Raw genomic sequence first — 16,880 nt, 5'->3', positions numbered from 1 at the left:
ATTAAGATTTAGTCATTATTTAAGACACGTATTTTAAGATAGCTATTTTCATTATCTTAACTTTTGAGTTTAGAAATAAGCTTTCTTGGATTGTGAAACAAAATTACTGATAATTATATACAGAAGGTTATATGTTAAGAATGTGGTAAACAGAAAAATAAAAACAAGTCTAAGAAGGAATTCAGTGGTGGAATAATTAAAAAGAGAATAGTGGGAGGTTATAGCCATTTCATATATTGAGTATATATTATACCAAGAGTCTATATCATCCCACAAGAAAAGCAGTGGTGCAGATGGAAGCACAGGTAAGGTACAGCTGCTGGTAAGTTCACACAGGAAGCTTCCCTTTGTATTTAACTAAATGCCCTTTTTGTTTTCTTGAAGAGACCATTTAAGTTTTCAACAGGTTGCAGGTTTAAACAACTGTGGTGTGTGTGTGTGTGTGTGTGTGTGTGTGTGTGTGTGTGTGTGTGTGTATGTGTGTGTGTGTGATGTTCTTGAGGCTGTAACTTTCTGAGTTCTTTCAGTCTGGGTGGAGTGAACCTCTGTGCACCTTGAGGTGTCAGCAGACATCAGAAGATGTTTGTGTCCTGACAAAGAAATATCTGAGTAAAGTCTAATGGTCAATCTTCATAAAGAATGTGTCATTCCATGTTTGTAGATTAAGGAAAGGCAGTGGATAGTATAAACTCCTAGGTTAGCACTGGGACAGAGCAGAAAGGACATTGGAACTATTACAGATTGTGGATGTCAGTCTCCCTCCCCCCCACCCCCCCCCCGCCCCACCCTGCAAAGATGCCAGTAACTAGAGTAGTTAGTAATTCTCTTCTCAGATAACATGAACCATGAAGTCTCTTAATAATTCTTATTCATCTGTGTAAGACAATAGAATCTCATTGAGTCTGTTAGCTATATCGTTTCTGAGTGGCCCATACCCTCTGTTTATCTGAGATGGGCTTATGCTTAATTTTGGAACATAGGTATAAAGCTATATAGGTCAAAGCATTACTGTAAGCTGTTACAATTTATAAGCATCCTGCTTACCCATATGTATCAGTATGCAGTATGACATAAAATGTTTTTAAATTTGTAAAGAAAGTGTAACAATCAAGTGAGGGAATATAAAAGACTATAGATATAAAATGCATTTTGGTAAAGAAGGTTAAAGAGAAAGAATGCTTTCAGATGAGAAAGGATCGTAGGTGGTAGTTTTGTCCTAAAGTAAGCAGTGTTCCAAAATGTACATCAAAATTGAGGACAAACAGAAAGCTTAAGCACATTACAGAAGGTCTAAGTTAAAAAGGTCTGTGAGAGGTAAAAAGATGCTAGTGTATTATTAAGTTTACAATTATGGCCTGCAGATAACTTACTGGATAAAGGTACTTGCCACCTCACAATGCAAGCCTGGTGACCAAAGTTCCAACCCTGGAAGCCTCTTAGAGGTGAAAGGAGAGAACCCACTCCATATGCTGTCCTTTGACTTCTGCATGCATGTTGAGGCATGTGCCACCATACAACGATAATAAAAATGTCTGACTTTATTATCATTAAAGATTATTTTTACAGTCCTAACAACAGACATCATTTGATGCTTATTTCATGGATCATTCTACTCTGGACATTAGGGAAAAAAGCTACAGAAGCAAGAAACAGGGTACAGATACTCTAAGATAACTTTTCAATTTGGCTTTTGGAGTTTTCTACAACAAAGTTGAAAGAGAATCCAAAAGGGGGAATGATCACAGACAAGAGAGCAAGCAGAATCTAACTGGGACCCTGCCTAGTAATGGTTTTGTAACAAAGGTCAGCTGTCATAAATAAAGGGCGGGGCGGGGTAGGCCTGGTTGCCAAGGTTCCCTGAGCTCAGGGGGCTTTCATTCAGTTTCCCACCAGTGTGGGGCAGCACTGTGGATTGAGTCCCTACTGCATGTCATGTCTCTACTGCAGTTTGGCGCACGAAGGCTTCTCTTCACGTGGCAACTTTTGTGGCTGCTGGCCCTGGCTGTTCCCATTCCAGAGTTCACTGGAAACCCAGTCCAGTTGACTTCAGAGCCCTGGGTGCCAACCAAGCTCTGGTCTTGGCACCCCTCTGATCATCCACCTAAATCCCCACATACTCGAGCACCCAAGACAGACACAGGGGGCATTGAGGATCTGGGGTCCTCTGCTTCCACAGAAGTGTTGGTCCCACTTGAGGAGTTGACTGACAGTTTACTTCCGTTCCAGGATCCCAGTACTTCTCGGGAGCCGAACCCAGAGCCTGAGGAGCTTGCTGTTTCACATCAGGATCTGACCAACAAGCTGATACCATCTGGGAAGCAGCCAAAGAACATTTTAATGCTAAAGGGGGATCAAATTCAGGCTCCCATTGTGCCTTCACAGTTCAGAAGTACTCCCAGTCTATCTGAGGCTACAGATCATCAATTGTATGAAGTAATTGTTCCACCACTAGACAGCCGGAGTTCAAAAGCAACAAAGTTCACTGTTTCACCCAAGGAGTTGAAGAAAGATCTAGCTCAGCATAAGAAACTTGCTAAAGTGGTTGTTGGAAAACCTCAAAAAATCATGGATGATTATTATGAAGACCTGAATATGAATGAAACTTATTCTTACAGCCTTCCTCTGCAATCCCAGGAGAGTGCAGATGAAGCGCCAGAGCTCTTAGAACAGGTTGAACCTGACCAGTTGGAGACACAAGTTCGAAATCCAGAGAATCCCCTTCAGGATGCTCCAGATTATTTCCCACAGCCCCCTGAGGAAGATGAGCCTTTAATCCCAGCTCACCGTCCTCTTCCTTCTGAGGAACGACCAGTGCATCCTGAAATAAATGGTCCACCTCCAAATAGAAATGAAGCTCAGCACTCAAACTTGCGAAATGTCACAGTGAATCCTGTTGATCTTGAGACAGTGACTTCAGAGGCAGATACGGAGGCACAAGCTACTCTGAGCCAGCCACGGACCCTAGGGCAGTTTCCAGAGAGTTCTGAGTTGTTGGAACCTTCATCAACCCAACACGAGGCCCCAGATGAGATTTTAGAGCTTCCTGAAGACCTTGAAAATTCTGGTAGCCAGCTAGAAGCTCTGGCTCCGTCTACAAAGCTCCCTGAAGAAATCAGTCTAGTTGAGCAAGAGGCTACAGTTCCAGTTCCAGAATCCTCTATGCAGAGTGTAGTTGAAACTCCACTAACCACAATTCCACATCCCAGTCAGGATCAAGTTCTCCATTATACTTCGCCCAAGATTACAGTCAAACCTGTAGATGTGGCAGTTACAATAACTTCTGAACCTGGAAAGGAGATTGAGTCATCTCCATATGAGGAAGAGACTCCAACTCAGACTCCAGGTCCTCTTGTCGGAGCTGAACCTTTCCCCAGCCAGCAGCAGCAGCCAGCTGAACCTTCTGGGTATCCTGAGGAGGTTGAATCTTCTGGAATTGATTTGGAATCTCCAATTCAGCCTCAAGAGAATGCAGAGGAGGTGGGGCCCTTACCAACCCAGCAGGAAGATCTGTCTCAACATCTGGGCCCTGTGTTGGAGGATGAATCTTCTCCCAGTGAACTGGAGCAGCCAGTTCAACTTTCTGAGTCTCCTGAGGAGGTAGGATCAGGTTCCGGAAACCAGCCTGAAGCCTCAGTTCAGCCTGCGGAGGTCCCTCCAGTCGAGCAGGAGGCTCTGCTTCAAACTTCAGAGTCTCCTATTGAGAGTGTAGGTGAAACTTCACCATTTCACCAAGTCCAGCCAGATCAGAGTGAAGAGCACCATTATCATTTGCCACATGTTACGGTTAGACCTGTGGATGTGGCCCTCACCATAACTTCAGAGCCTACCAAGGAGACTGAACCTTCTCTTGCCCAGCAGGAATCCCCAGTGCATCCTTTGGAGTATGCTGATGAGATGGAACCCTTTCTGAATGGGGAGAAGCCTCCAGCTCAGGCTTCTGAGCCTCCTGAGGAGAGTCAGTTTCAAAGCCAGCTGGAGGTACCAGCTCCAGCCTTTGAGTATGCTGAAGAGTTTAAACCTTCTGCATCTGATCAGGAACAAGCAGCTCAGTTTCCAGAGCATCATGAAGTGACAGTTTTACCCCCAGGTCGCTATCAAGCTCAGCATTCTAGCTTGTCAAATGTGACTGGTCAACCTCCAGATGTGGAGATTACCATCACAGAAAAACCGGTAGCTGAGATGGGAACGTCTCCTGTGTACCATGAGGCTACAGCATCTCCTGAAGAGGTTGAAATGCCAAATGAACAGGATATTCTGTCTCAATCCCCAGAACCTATTTTGTATCATAAACCTCTAAGCCAACAAGAAGACACAGCTGGAATATCACAGATCTCTGAGGAAGGACAACCCTTTCCAGACCAGCAGGAGGCTTCAGAACAGATTATAGAGCAGCCTAATGAAGAGGTAGCTCAACCTCCAGATTATCATGAAGTAACAGGTCCATCCCTGGGTCATGGTCAAGTTCATCCTCCAGCATCACACAATGCCCCAACTCAGTATCCAACCATCCCAACAGAGGAGCAAAATTTTCTAGTTGGTCAAGAGGTCCCAACCCAGCCTGAAGAACTTCCTGAGGAACCTGGTCCAGAACAGATTATAGAGCAGCCTAGTGAAGAGGTAGCTCAACTTCCGGCTCACCATGAATTAACAGGTCCATCCCTGGGTCATGGTCAAGTTCATCCTCCAGCATCACACAGTGTCCCAACTCAGTATCCAGCCACCACAACAGAGGATCAGCATTCTTCAGTTGGTCAAGGGGTCCCAACCCAGCTTGAAGAACTTCCTGAGGAACCTTCTCTAAGTCAGCAGGTTAGCTCAGCTTGGCCTTCAATGACAGATACATATTTTTCACCTGCAGATCTAGAGGCAATGTTCAGAACTGAACATTCAAAATCATATAAAGCCACCATTAAACATGTGGGCCCAGCACTTACCATAACTCGAAAGCCCTCTCTGGAGATTGGATCAGTTCCATTTCCACAGGAGGACCTACTAGAGCCCATAGATTCTACTGAGCAAGGTAAATTTTCACAAATCCAGACTAGTGCCCTTTCAAAGCCTCCATATGTCTTCGAAACTGAATCTCCAGCCTTCCAAGAGGCCATAGCTCAGACAACAAAGGCGCAACCTAAAGAGGTGCACCTTTCTTCAGCTCAGCAGGAAGCCTCAGAACTGCCTCCAGGTCACAGTATGGGAATAAGACCTTCTTTACATCAGCAAATGGCCGCAGACCTCCATGAGAATCACGCTCCCAAACCACTGAAAAATACTGTAACTCACATTCCAACACACAAGATGATAGTTCCAAGGCCAGATAAGGATCGAGTAGAGTCTACATCATCACCTAATGGGTCATTTCGGACTTTGGACCTAGAAGTTACTGCAACTTCAGAAATTATTCCAGAGGCTGAGCATTTACCGAAGAGGACTATAAATCCACAGACTAATTTTCAAGGGGAAATTTCACACCCAACTAAAACCACAGTTCAATCTTTGGATCTGGAACTTGCCATAAATCTACAACCTACTAGTAAGGACAAACTTTCTCAAACTATTCAGGAGACCACAAATCAGATGATGGGACCACATAAAGAGGTTGTAGCTCAAGGTCCAGAATATAATGAGATGACAATTCCAACACCAACTGAGAATCAAGCTGAGTATCTAGTATCACCCACTGCCTCATTTCAGTCCTTAGACCTAGAACTCACCATAAGTTCAGAGCCTACCAGAAAGCCTCACCATCCTACAACACCCCCTAAAACAGAGCACTCTATGGTGATACATCCAGAGCATGTTCATATTCAACATCCAAACCCAACTAAAGCTACAGTTCAAACTTTAGATCTGGAACTTGCCATAACTCCTCAACCTATTGTTGAGGGAGAATTTTCTCTTAGTATGCAAGAGAACATAACTCAGATTACAGAGCCACCCGAAGAGGCTGTAGCTCCAGCCCCAGTGTATCAAGAGGTCACAGTTCCAACACCAGGTCAGGCTCAAGCTGAGTATCTAGTTTCACCCAATGCCACATTTCAGCCCTTGGACCTGTTACTCACCATAACTTCAGAGCCTACTAGAGAGACTCACCATCCTACAATTCCAAAGCAGACAGTAATAGTTCATCCTCCAAAGCGCCCTCTGGTGATACATCCAGAACAGGTTCACACTCAGCATCCAAACCCAAATAAAGCTACAGTTCAAACTTTGGATCTGGAACTTACCTTAGCTCCACAACTTATTACTGAGGGAGAACTTTCTCAAAGTGTGCAAGGGACCACAACTCAGATTACAGAACCACCTGAAGAGGCTGTAGCTCCAGCTCCAGTGTATCAGGAGGTGACAGTTCCAACACCAGGTCAGGCTCAAGCTGAGTATCTGGTTTCACCCAATACCACGTTTCTGCCCTTGGACCCGTTACTCACCATAACTTCAGGTACTAGAGTGGTCCACCATCCTTTCATTCCAAACCAGAATATAATAGTTGTTTCTCCAAAGCACACACTGGCGATGCATCCAGAATACATTCACACTCGGCACCCAAACACAGCTGAAATCACAGTTCAACCTTTGGATATGGAACCTACCAAAACTCCACAACCTACTCTTGAGGGAAAACTTTCTCAAACTATGCCAGAGAGCACAATTTATCTTACAGAACCACCTAGAGAGATTGTGGCTCCAGCCTCAGTGTATCAGGAGGTGACAGTTCCAGCACCAATTAAGGATCAAGCTGAGTCTCCAACAGCACCTATTGTCTCATTTCAGCCCTTAGACCTGGAACTCACCATAACTTCAGAGCCTACCAGAGAGCCTCACCATCCTACAACTCCAAAGCAGACAATAATAGTTCATCTTCCAAAGCGCCCTCTTGTGAAACATCCAGAACATGTTCATGTTCAGCACCAGAAGCCAACTCAAGTCACAGTTCAACCTCTGGATCTGGAACTTACTGTATCCCATCAAACTACTGCTGAGGAAAAACTTCCTCAAACTGTACAGAAGAGCACAACTCAATTTACAAAACCACCTAAAGAAGTGACAGTTCCAGCACCAGGTCAAGCTCAAGTTGAGGGCTCAACATCTCTTGTATCATTTCAGCCTTTGGATCTGGGACTCACCATAAGTTCAAAGCCTACAAGAGAGGCTCACCATCCTACAACTCCAAAGCGCCCTCTGGTGATACATCCAGAACATGTTCACACTCAGCATCCAAACCCAGCTGAGTTCACAATTAAATCTTTAGATCTGGAACTTACCATAGCTCCACAGCTGACTGCTGAGGGAGAACTTTATGAAAGTATGCAAGAGACTACAACTTATCTTACAGAACCACCTAAAGAGGCTGTAGGTCCAGCGCTAGAGTATCAGGAGGCAACAGCTCCAACACCAACTCAGAATCAAGTTGAGTATCCAACCTTACCCAGTGTCTCATTTCAGCCCTTGGAGCTTGAACTCACCTTAAGTTCAGAACCTGCTATAGAGACTCCCTACTTTATAACCTCCAAGAAGATTGTAAGAGTTCATCCTCCAAAGCACCCTCTGGTGATACATCCAGAACAAGTTCATACTCAGCCTCCAAACCCAGCTGAAGTAACAGTTAAACCTTTGGATCTGGAACTTACCTTAGCTCCACAGCTTACTGCTAAGGGAGAACTTTCTCAAAGCATGCAAGAAAGCATAACTCAGATTACAGAACCTCCTAGACAGGTTGTTGTAGCTGAGTATCCAGTTTCACCCAGTGTCACATTTCAGCCCACAGACCTGGAACTCATAACTTCAGAGCCTACTAGAGAGTCTCACCATCCTACAACTCTAGAGGAGACTACAGTTCCTCCTCCAGAGTACCCTCTGGTGATATATTCAGAGCCTTTTCACAATAAGCATTCAAATCCACCTAAAGTCACTGTTCAGCCTTTGGATCTAAAACGTACTGTAACTCATCAACCTACTAATGAGGGAGAACTTTCTCAAAGTATGGAAGAGGGCACCAAACCACCTAAAGAGGGTATAGCTCTAGCCCCAGAATTTCAAGAGGTGACAGTTCCCATACCAATTCAGGGTCAAGCTGAGTATCCAACACCAGCCAGGATCTCATTTCAGTCTCTGGACCAGGAACTCACCATATCTGCTCAGCCTCCTGCAGGGACTCACTATCCTCTAGCTCTGGAGCAGACTACAGTTCATCATTCAGGTCACAATGTGCTGCTAAACCCAGAACTTGTCGTTCCTATTACAAGAACTCTAACTGAAGTCATAGTTGAACCTGATGATTATATCCCATCTACGGTAGGAAACATTACTGAAAATTTGCAGAGGACCACAGCTAAGGTTACAAAACCACCTAAAAAGGTTGTAGCTCAAACTCTAGGATATGCAGAAGGTGAGGTTCCAGCTCTAATTCAGGATCAGGCTGAGTATCTAACACCACCATATCAGCCATTAGACATGGAACCCACTGTAACTTCAGAGTCTACTAGAGAGGCTCATCATTCTGCAATTCTCAGTGAGACTAAAGGTCGTCTTCCAATGAATTCTCAAGTGACACTTCTAGAACAGGGTCACATTCAGCATCCAAGCACAACTGAAATCCCGGTTCATCCTTTAGATTTGGAAGCTGCCATAACTCATCAACCTACTACTAGGGAAGGACTCTTTGAAACTGTGCAAAAGACCTTCTCTCAGCCTGCACAGCTACATGAGGGGCTTGGTACCAAAGCGCCAGTGTTTGATGATAGTAAAGATACAATGCCAGGTCATCCCATTCAGCATACGATGTCACACAAAGTCCCAGTTAAACATCTTGATGTAGAGCATGCTACTACTGAAGTATCTAAGATAGAGGGTGAACTTTCTGAAGCCCCAGAGAATATTACTATTCCTCCTCCAAATAACCCTGAAGAGACACTCCCACCTTCTGACAAGATTCAACCTCCAAACATAACTCACTATTTACACTCAGAATTTTCGGTTACTCGACAACCTAATACAATGGTTAAACGTTCTGCTCGTATGAAGGACACCCCAGCTCAGACTTCAGAGATACCTATGGAGACTGTAGCTCAATCTCTAGAGCATTATGAGATAACACCTCTAACTTCAGTTCATGTTGAAACTCAACATTCATATTCATCAGCTATAGAGCCTGAGCATTCGGAAGTCCTAGAGTCTGCGCATCCTGAAGTCCCAGGGACTACATCTTACCTAGAGTCTGCTCATTCTGAAGTCCCAGACACTATATTTTATCCAGAACCTTCACATTCTGAAGTTGCAGAGACTACATTTTATACAGAGTCTGCCCGTTCTGAAGTCCCAAAGACTACAGCTGCTCCTACAGAGCCTTTGGATTGTAGAGTCTCCAACACTGCAGCTGTTTCTCCAGAGTCTGCCCATTCTGAAGTCCCAGCTACTACAGCTGCTCCTACAGAGGATGCAGATTGTAGAGTCGCAACAATTATCGCTGTGTTTTCAGAGTCTCTACATTCTGAAATCCCAACAACTACAGCTGCTTCTAAAGAGGCTGCAGATGTTGGAGTCTCAACAATTGCAGCTGTTTCTCCAGAGGTTGCACATCTTAAAGTCCCAACAACTACAGCTGCTACTCCAAAGTCCCCTGAAATGACACCTCTACCTCCAGATCTGGCTGAGAAACAGTATCCACGCCCAGCTGAAGTCACAGTTACATTTTCCAAAGTGAAACTTACCTCAACTCCATATCCTGAAAGTTCTAGTACAGAACAAGATTTAGCTATGGAACAAAATGCCTACTTGTACACCGACATCTGTGACTTCTGCTTGTGTGAAAATGAGACACTGTTGTGCATTCATCTCAGCCCAGTGCGGAGACTCCAGCAAGTGCCTGTGCCAAAGCCCGACACCTACAATGACACTTTTGCTATCTTGTAAGACTCTCCTTTATTTCTGTTTTACAGCATGCCTGACATAGCACCCTTTTTCTCAAAGCCTTCCTGGACCTTCCTCGTCACCCAAATTCCCATTGATTGACTTTCTGCTCTTACCTTCTCTTGTCAGCTTTTCCTTGTCCTCAGTTCCCTTCCTCCTCCATGTCCCTTCTCCAGTCTTTTATTTATGATAACCCCTCTTCTTTTTCTGTATTCATTCTTATTTAGCCTCATTATATCATTGCTTAACCTTTGGTCTTCTGTTTCATTCTTCCCTTTTAATAATTTATCTTATTAGTGAGGGTGCATCAGAGTGATTAGAGTAGATGCTGGAGCTGGACTCCTGGGCTTTGACCTAAACTCTGCAACCTTGGGTAAAGTATCTCGCTGTGAATTAACTTCCTCACCTGTAAAATGAAGAATATATGATGGCTACTGTTTCACAGAACTGTTGTGAGGTTTAGTTGACTACATGGAATACTTATCTTAGTTCTTAGCATACATGAATGTTAGCTTTGCAATCTCAGTTATGTCCAGAGCTCATTCTTGTTCTTAGTTTTCTATATTTTGCATGTATTGTGTGCACTACTCAGGGCTAAGAAGTATGGGAGACATAGACGTGTGACATTTTCTCTGGAACATGAAATAATAGATGGGGAAAGGGAGAATATTACATTAAAACTTTACCTTTGGCTCAAAGAGTGCCTGATTTTAAAATAAAGTAAAAATAGGTATTCCAGCATAGACAAAGCCGTAGCTGCAAGAATAAGGATCTAATATACTAGTCTACCAGCAGAGATTGAGTTAAAAAACAATGAGATGTTATGAAATACTTTGAATATCAACTCAAGTGGTTTGAAAGTCAACAGTGCGATACGGAGAACCATTATAAATTTCTAAGAAATATTGCAAAAGTATTAAAACAGAAAGGCAGAACCTTGCTATGTAATACAGCCTGCCCTTGAGTTCATGATCATCCTGCCTCAGCTTCTCAAATGATAAATATAGGCATGTGTCTTAACGCTCAGAAATAGGATCATTTTAGCATCCTTGTGTAGGGGAATCCAGAGGGGAAGCTTAATTCTTGATGACCATATAGAAAGATGTACAAAGTCTAGGAATAAAGTGAGCAAGAGCTGAGCCACTGGGGCTATGATGGGAGTGGGAAGAAAACCCTGAATCCCCACAGAGTAAGAGAAGATAGGATTTAGTGACTGATGAAAGAGTCGAGGACTGATACTGGATGCGATGGTGCATCCTCTGACTCCCAGAACTCGGGAGGCACAGGTAGGTAGATCTCTGTGAATTCAAGACCAGCCTGGTCTCCAGAGTGACTTCCACACCAGCCAGGGTTACAGGATTGGAGTGTGCCCACAATTTCTGTCCTGGATGAAGATGAGAATGACAGATGGACTCAGCAGTCAGGAACGAGAGCAGCTTGAGGGTGGTGAGTTCAGTTTTAGGCATTTTCCTTCTTGGTGAACATAAAATTAGACAGCTTGGGATTGAATGGAGATGTCCACTATCAAATGAGTGGATTTCTTTCTTCCCTACCACAAGAAAAAGTATGTTTAAACTGAGCAAGAAGGTCTTCACTGAGAAATAAGACTAGAGCTAAAGGTAAATGCTCAAAGTGAGACACAGAGTTGAAACTAAACATAAATTAGGTGTTTAACATTAGATTCTTTTAAGCATGTGCCACTCAAGGATATATTTTCATTTTAAAAAAATGTGTTGGAAGCCTGGTATGGTAGTATATACGTATAATCCTAGTACTTGGGAACTAAAGAATGAGAGTCACAAGTTCAAGGCCAGCCTGGACTATACTTAGTGAGATCCTGTCTCAGAATGACCAGAGGGCTAGGAATACAGCTCAGTGGTAGAATACTTGACTGGCACACAGAATGCCCTGGATTCCATTACTAGCTCTACAAAAAAGGGTGAAGGGTTGGGACACCTGGGGAGGTTACTCAGCTGTTACTGGAGTTCAGATCCTCAGAATCCATGTCAATGACAGGTTGGTGTGACAGTCTATTTGTAATTACAGCCTTGAAAGTCAGAAGCACATTCTCCAGAGCAGTCTGGCTAGCAAGTCTACCATACCAGTGAGCTCTAGGTTGGATTGAAAGATTCTGCCTCAGTAAAGCAGGAGAATGATTGAAGATGGCTCCTAACATCAGACTTGGGCCTCCACATGCACACACGCAACACGGACGCAAAAGACACGGTGTTTCTAGGATAATCTAGAAAACTCATTCCGTGTAGCTTGCCGCTCTTCTCCTATGCCCTACCAACCAAAATCAACCCCGCTTGCATTTTGGTTTCTTCACAGGAATTTCCAAGGAAATGATATTTCTTACATTGACAAAAATGTTTGGAAAGCATACCGTTGGGCTGAGAAACTGTGAGTAGTATATATTCTCTCCAGATGTTATAGAAAATATTGCCCTTTTTTTGTCCAGGTTTTGAAGTCAATATGTCTGAGGAAAGACATTTCCTCTGTTCATCCCACTGAATTTCTTTAGAATAGGTGGCTGGACATGGAATGTTTAGGTTAGAGATAGGAAAACTTAATGGTTCTAAATAAACAAATAAATTGGTACTAATTGAGTTTCTCTGGTAAGTTGCATGAGGACTGGGATGTGGTTCAGTGTTAGTATACTTGCCTAGTGCATGAGGCCCTGAGTTGGAACCTTAACCAGTATATGCAAAATTTTTAAATGTTGTGGGTTTTCATTGAAAGACAAATTTGTTTTCCAGTACCGAAATCATCTATGATGACACTTTTTTTGTGTGTGGTTTTTCGAGACAGGGTTTCTCTGTCTAGCTTTGGAGCCTGTCCTGGAACTTGCACTGTAGACCAGGCTGGCCTTAAACTCACAGAGATCTGCCTGCCTCTGCCTCCTGAGTGCTGGGAATAAAGATGTGAGCCACCACTGCCTGGCCTATGATGATGTTTTGTTTTGTTTTGTTTTTTCAAGACAGGATTTATCCGTGTAGTTTTGGTGCCCGTCCTGAATCTCACTCTGTAGACCAGGCTGGCCTCAAGCTCACAGAGATCCACCTGGCTCTGCCTCTAGAGTGCTGGGACTATAGGTGTGCACCACCACCATCCGGCTATGATGATGTTTTTAATGGTTATAAATTAAGTTAGAGGGATAGTGAAACCTTCCTTATGCCATAATCCCTCAGATCTGGGGTAACTGCTACTCAAAATTTGGTATATATCCTTCCAGACATATTTTCATATAGAAAAATAGGAGTATTGCTGCTTTCCTTACCACTTTTACATGATTGATAACATTTGGTGACTTGATGGTTTCACTTCATGATATTTAAAGTTTCCTTTTCCCTATACTATTAATTTCCAGTTCTGCATAATATTTCATATAGGGCTGAGTTAAACATCCTGTATACCTCAGACAAGTGTTTCTATAGGCTAGATACTTAGAAATGGAATCTCTAGGGTGGAGACCATTGTATAGATGAAATTTTAATTGCTCCCAAAAGAACTGATGACAATTTACACTCTCAGCAATAGCATATGACAGCATGTGTTTCTCCATTCCATTTCACCACTGGATGTTGTCCATCTGTTTGATGATTTTTGATTCAGATAACCTTTTAATCTTCCAGAATTATCAGTGAAAATCACCTGACTGAATTACATAAGGATACATTTGAAGGCCTGCTGTCCCTCCAGGTTTTGTAAGTTAGCTAAGCATATCTATTTGTAAGTTATGGGTTATCTATTGATTAACAAGGGATTTGAACTAGATAGATACTAACATCTCTTCAAGCAATAAAATTGTGCAATTATTGGCTGGGTTTGTCAGTGTTTGCTTATAATCCCAGGACTGAGGAGGTAGAAAATAGGAGGACTGCTCAAAGTTGGAGATCTTCATGGTCTACATAGTGGGTTTCCCATCAGTTCCAGGGCTGCTTGGCAAGACCCTGGCTCTAAAGACAAAAACATAATAAAACAGAATCTGCAGTTATGCCAGTCAGGGGTTTGGGGGGAGGGCTCAGCCCATCTCTAACATGAAAATGCCTTCTATCCATTTTAAATTTCTTAAATCATATAGACGAGCTTCAGATAGAAGAACTCCATTTGCAGGGGGAAATGTTAGTAAGGTCTGAGCAATTACTGGACCTCACACGACCCTTGTTTTCTAAGGCATATGCTTGTATTTGGATTTAGTCTGTCATACCTCGATCAAGTCTGATCCATGTTCTCATTTACTATAGGAGTGGTTTGACAGTTTTAGAGGACTTGTGCCAGTGCCTTTTTTGTTGATGTGACAGGGTGACTGATGAGAACAACTTGGAGGAGGCAGGATTCACTTTGGCCCTTCAGTTCAGAGGTTTTTGGTTTATGGTAGCTGGCTCCATTGTTTCTGGGTCTGTGCATGGGCTTGCAAATCCAACTAACAAGTCTAATTTACTAATTTAGACTTTGCAAAAAATATTTAAGACAATGTAGTAGGATGTGAGAAATTAATGTTAACTTTGAATAGTTGTATCAAAGAGAAGAAAATAGACAACTATATTAATTTGAAGGTCATTAACCCAGAACGTTTTCCCCTCTTTGAGATATGGTCTCATGTAGCTCAGGCTTGCCTTAAACTCTCTAAATAGCCAAAGCTAGCTTTGAATTCTTGAATCTCTTGCCTCTATTTTCTAAGTGCTAGGATTACAGGCATTCATTATCACACAATTTATGTAATTCTGGGAATAAAATTCAAGATTTTGTACATGCTGAACAAGCACTCTACTAACCACAATAATACCCTATGCTCTTTTGTTTGTTTTTGAGACTAGGACTCAAATGTATCCCAGGCTGACCTTGAATTTGCAACAGTCCCCCTACTTCGGCCCCCTAAGTGCTAGGATTGCATGCACGTGCCATCATACCTAGTTTCTTATAATAATTTAATCTGAATTAAACTGACACTGAAATACTAAATAAGTAGCTAAATGCTAGATTGTATAAATATTATTAACATGATTAAGTCATTAGGAGAACAGACCGGTATTATAGTTTTTAATGTAATAATTTTTGTGCCTATGTGAAAATAGACAATAAAAGATGTGACTAGTGGCACATGCCTTGAACCACAGTACTAGAGAGGTAGAGGCAGGTGGATCTCTTGAGTTTGAGGCCAGTCTGGTCTACATAGTGAGTTCCAGGCTAGTCATGGCTGTAGTGTCTAGATACCCTATAAAAAAGTAAAAATCTGGGGTTGGGGATTTAGCTTAGTGGTAGAGCGCTTGCCTAGCAAGCGCAAGGCCCTGGGTTCGGTCCTCAGCTCTGGAAAAAAAAAAAAGTAAAAATCTTAACAACATTGTTGCCAAGGAAGGAGTATTTGCAATAGTAATTCTGTTTGTTTAGAGATAAGCATGCACTATGTTGTTCAGTGGGAAAGCTTGCTTTCTAACCTTTACCCATAGGGTCCAGAGTAGTGTACATCTTTAATCCTTATTGAGCTAAATAAAAACGACATATTTTAAAAATGCATGGGGTATACTTTCTATTTGAGAGCATTAGGGAAGTGCATATACAGATCTTTACATGGTTTTAAAACATGGGTGTGGTGGCACATGCCTTTAATCCCAGTATTCCGGAAGCAGAGGCAGGTGGATCTCTCTAAATTTGAGGCCAGCCAGGACTACAAAGTGAGATTCATCCTAAACCAAACCAGAAACATTTCCCTTCTATTGACACTTAGAGAATGGCCATGATTGCACTGGTCCTACTTTTATATTGGTATTTTTGGGGACCCTTTGCATCTGAACTCCCAAACTGTACAAAAATGTTTGGAGGAAAACAATAAAATACCTGAATAGAGTAGTCCTCTTATTTATTTTAGTTTGTAAACAGTTGGTTCATAATAACATAATTTATTGTCATTCATTTATTTAAATGTCCCTCAATTTTTAAAAAATGTGCTCAAACAGAACATGCCCAATACTGTGTCTATTATTGGAGGCACAGAGATAAGTAAGACAGGGTTCCTTCCCTCTCAAACTCATGCACTTCGAGAGAAACTGACACAGGAGCATGACTCTTAAGATGCTGCAGAGATGCTGAGAGGGTTCAGCCATAAAGTCATAAACTGAATTTTTTCCAAATAAGCCACTGTCCTTAAACTCATCAACTATGTGTTTATTTTATAAATATAAGTGTCAGTCTCAAACTTGGTGGGCAATGTAGATGAGATAGACTCCACGCTTTCAAGGAATTTATGATTAGAAGAAGGGTTGTGAAAATAATTTCAAAAGTATGAGGGGGCTGGAGAAATGGCTCATCAGTTGAGAGCACTTGCTGCTTTGCAGAGGACCAGAGTTCGGCTCCCAGCATCAACATCAGGGAGCTCACAACCTTCTGTACTTCTAGCTCCAGAGGATCTGATGCCCTTATTGGTTCTCTGTGAGCACCTGTACACACACACACACACACACACACACACACACACACACATACATACATACATAAATAAATAAATAAATAAATAAATAAATAAAATTTTTTTTAAGTAATGAGGCCTGGGGATAGGGCTCAGTGGGTAAAAGCACTAGCCAGGAAAGCCCGTATTTGGTCCTCAAAACCCACATTAGAAAAAAGACAGATGTAGTACTGTGAATCTTTCATCCCAGCACTACTGTGAAGAAATGGGGACAGACAGGAGCTGGAAGTGTTTTCAGCCAGCTAGCCTCCAGTAAGCAGTGTGGCAGAAACAAGAGAGTCTTGCTTCAACAAAGTGAAAGATAGGAGCTGATTTCTGAAACTGCTTCTGGCCTCCACACATGTACACATTCATACATACATTTTTTTTTTTTCGAGACAGGGTTTCTCTGTGTAGCTTTGCACTTTTCCTGGAACTCACTCTGGAGACCAGGCTGGCCTCGAACTCACAGAGATCCGCCTGGCTCTGCCTCTCGAGTGCTGGGATTAAAGGCGTGCGCCACCACCGCCTG

At 42.6% G+C, this 16,880-nt stretch overlaps 1 protein-coding gene across 1 annotated transcript in view; it reads left to right on the top strand.

The window, feature by feature from the left end:
- The first annotated feature begins 1,882 nt into the window (after nt 1-1,882).
- The window catches only part of LOC131917822 (mucin-2-like), a 53,212-nt gene continuing 38,214 nt past the window's right edge, over nt 1,883-16,880 (top strand). Inside the window, exons 1-3 of the mRNA XM_059271924.1 lie at nt 1,883-9,902; nt 12,235-12,306; nt 13,539-13,610. Of these exons, the coding sequence (XP_059127907.1) occupies nt 1,933-9,902; nt 12,235-12,306; nt 13,539-13,610 (8,114 nt within the window). The 5' untranslated portion in view covers nt 1,883-1,932. The remainder of the gene's footprint in view (nt 9,903-12,234; nt 12,307-13,538; nt 13,611-16,880) is intronic.

Source organism: Peromyscus eremicus, chromosome 8a (genome assembly GCF_949786415.1).
Source record: "Peromyscus eremicus chromosome 8a, PerEre_H2_v1, whole genome shotgun sequence".
In the NCBI taxonomy this organism is placed as follows: domain Eukaryota; kingdom Metazoa; phylum Chordata; class Mammalia; order Rodentia; family Cricetidae; genus Peromyscus; species Peromyscus eremicus.
Note: the sequence above shows the minus strand (reverse complement) of the source record. Positions and strands in the feature narration are given on the sequence as shown.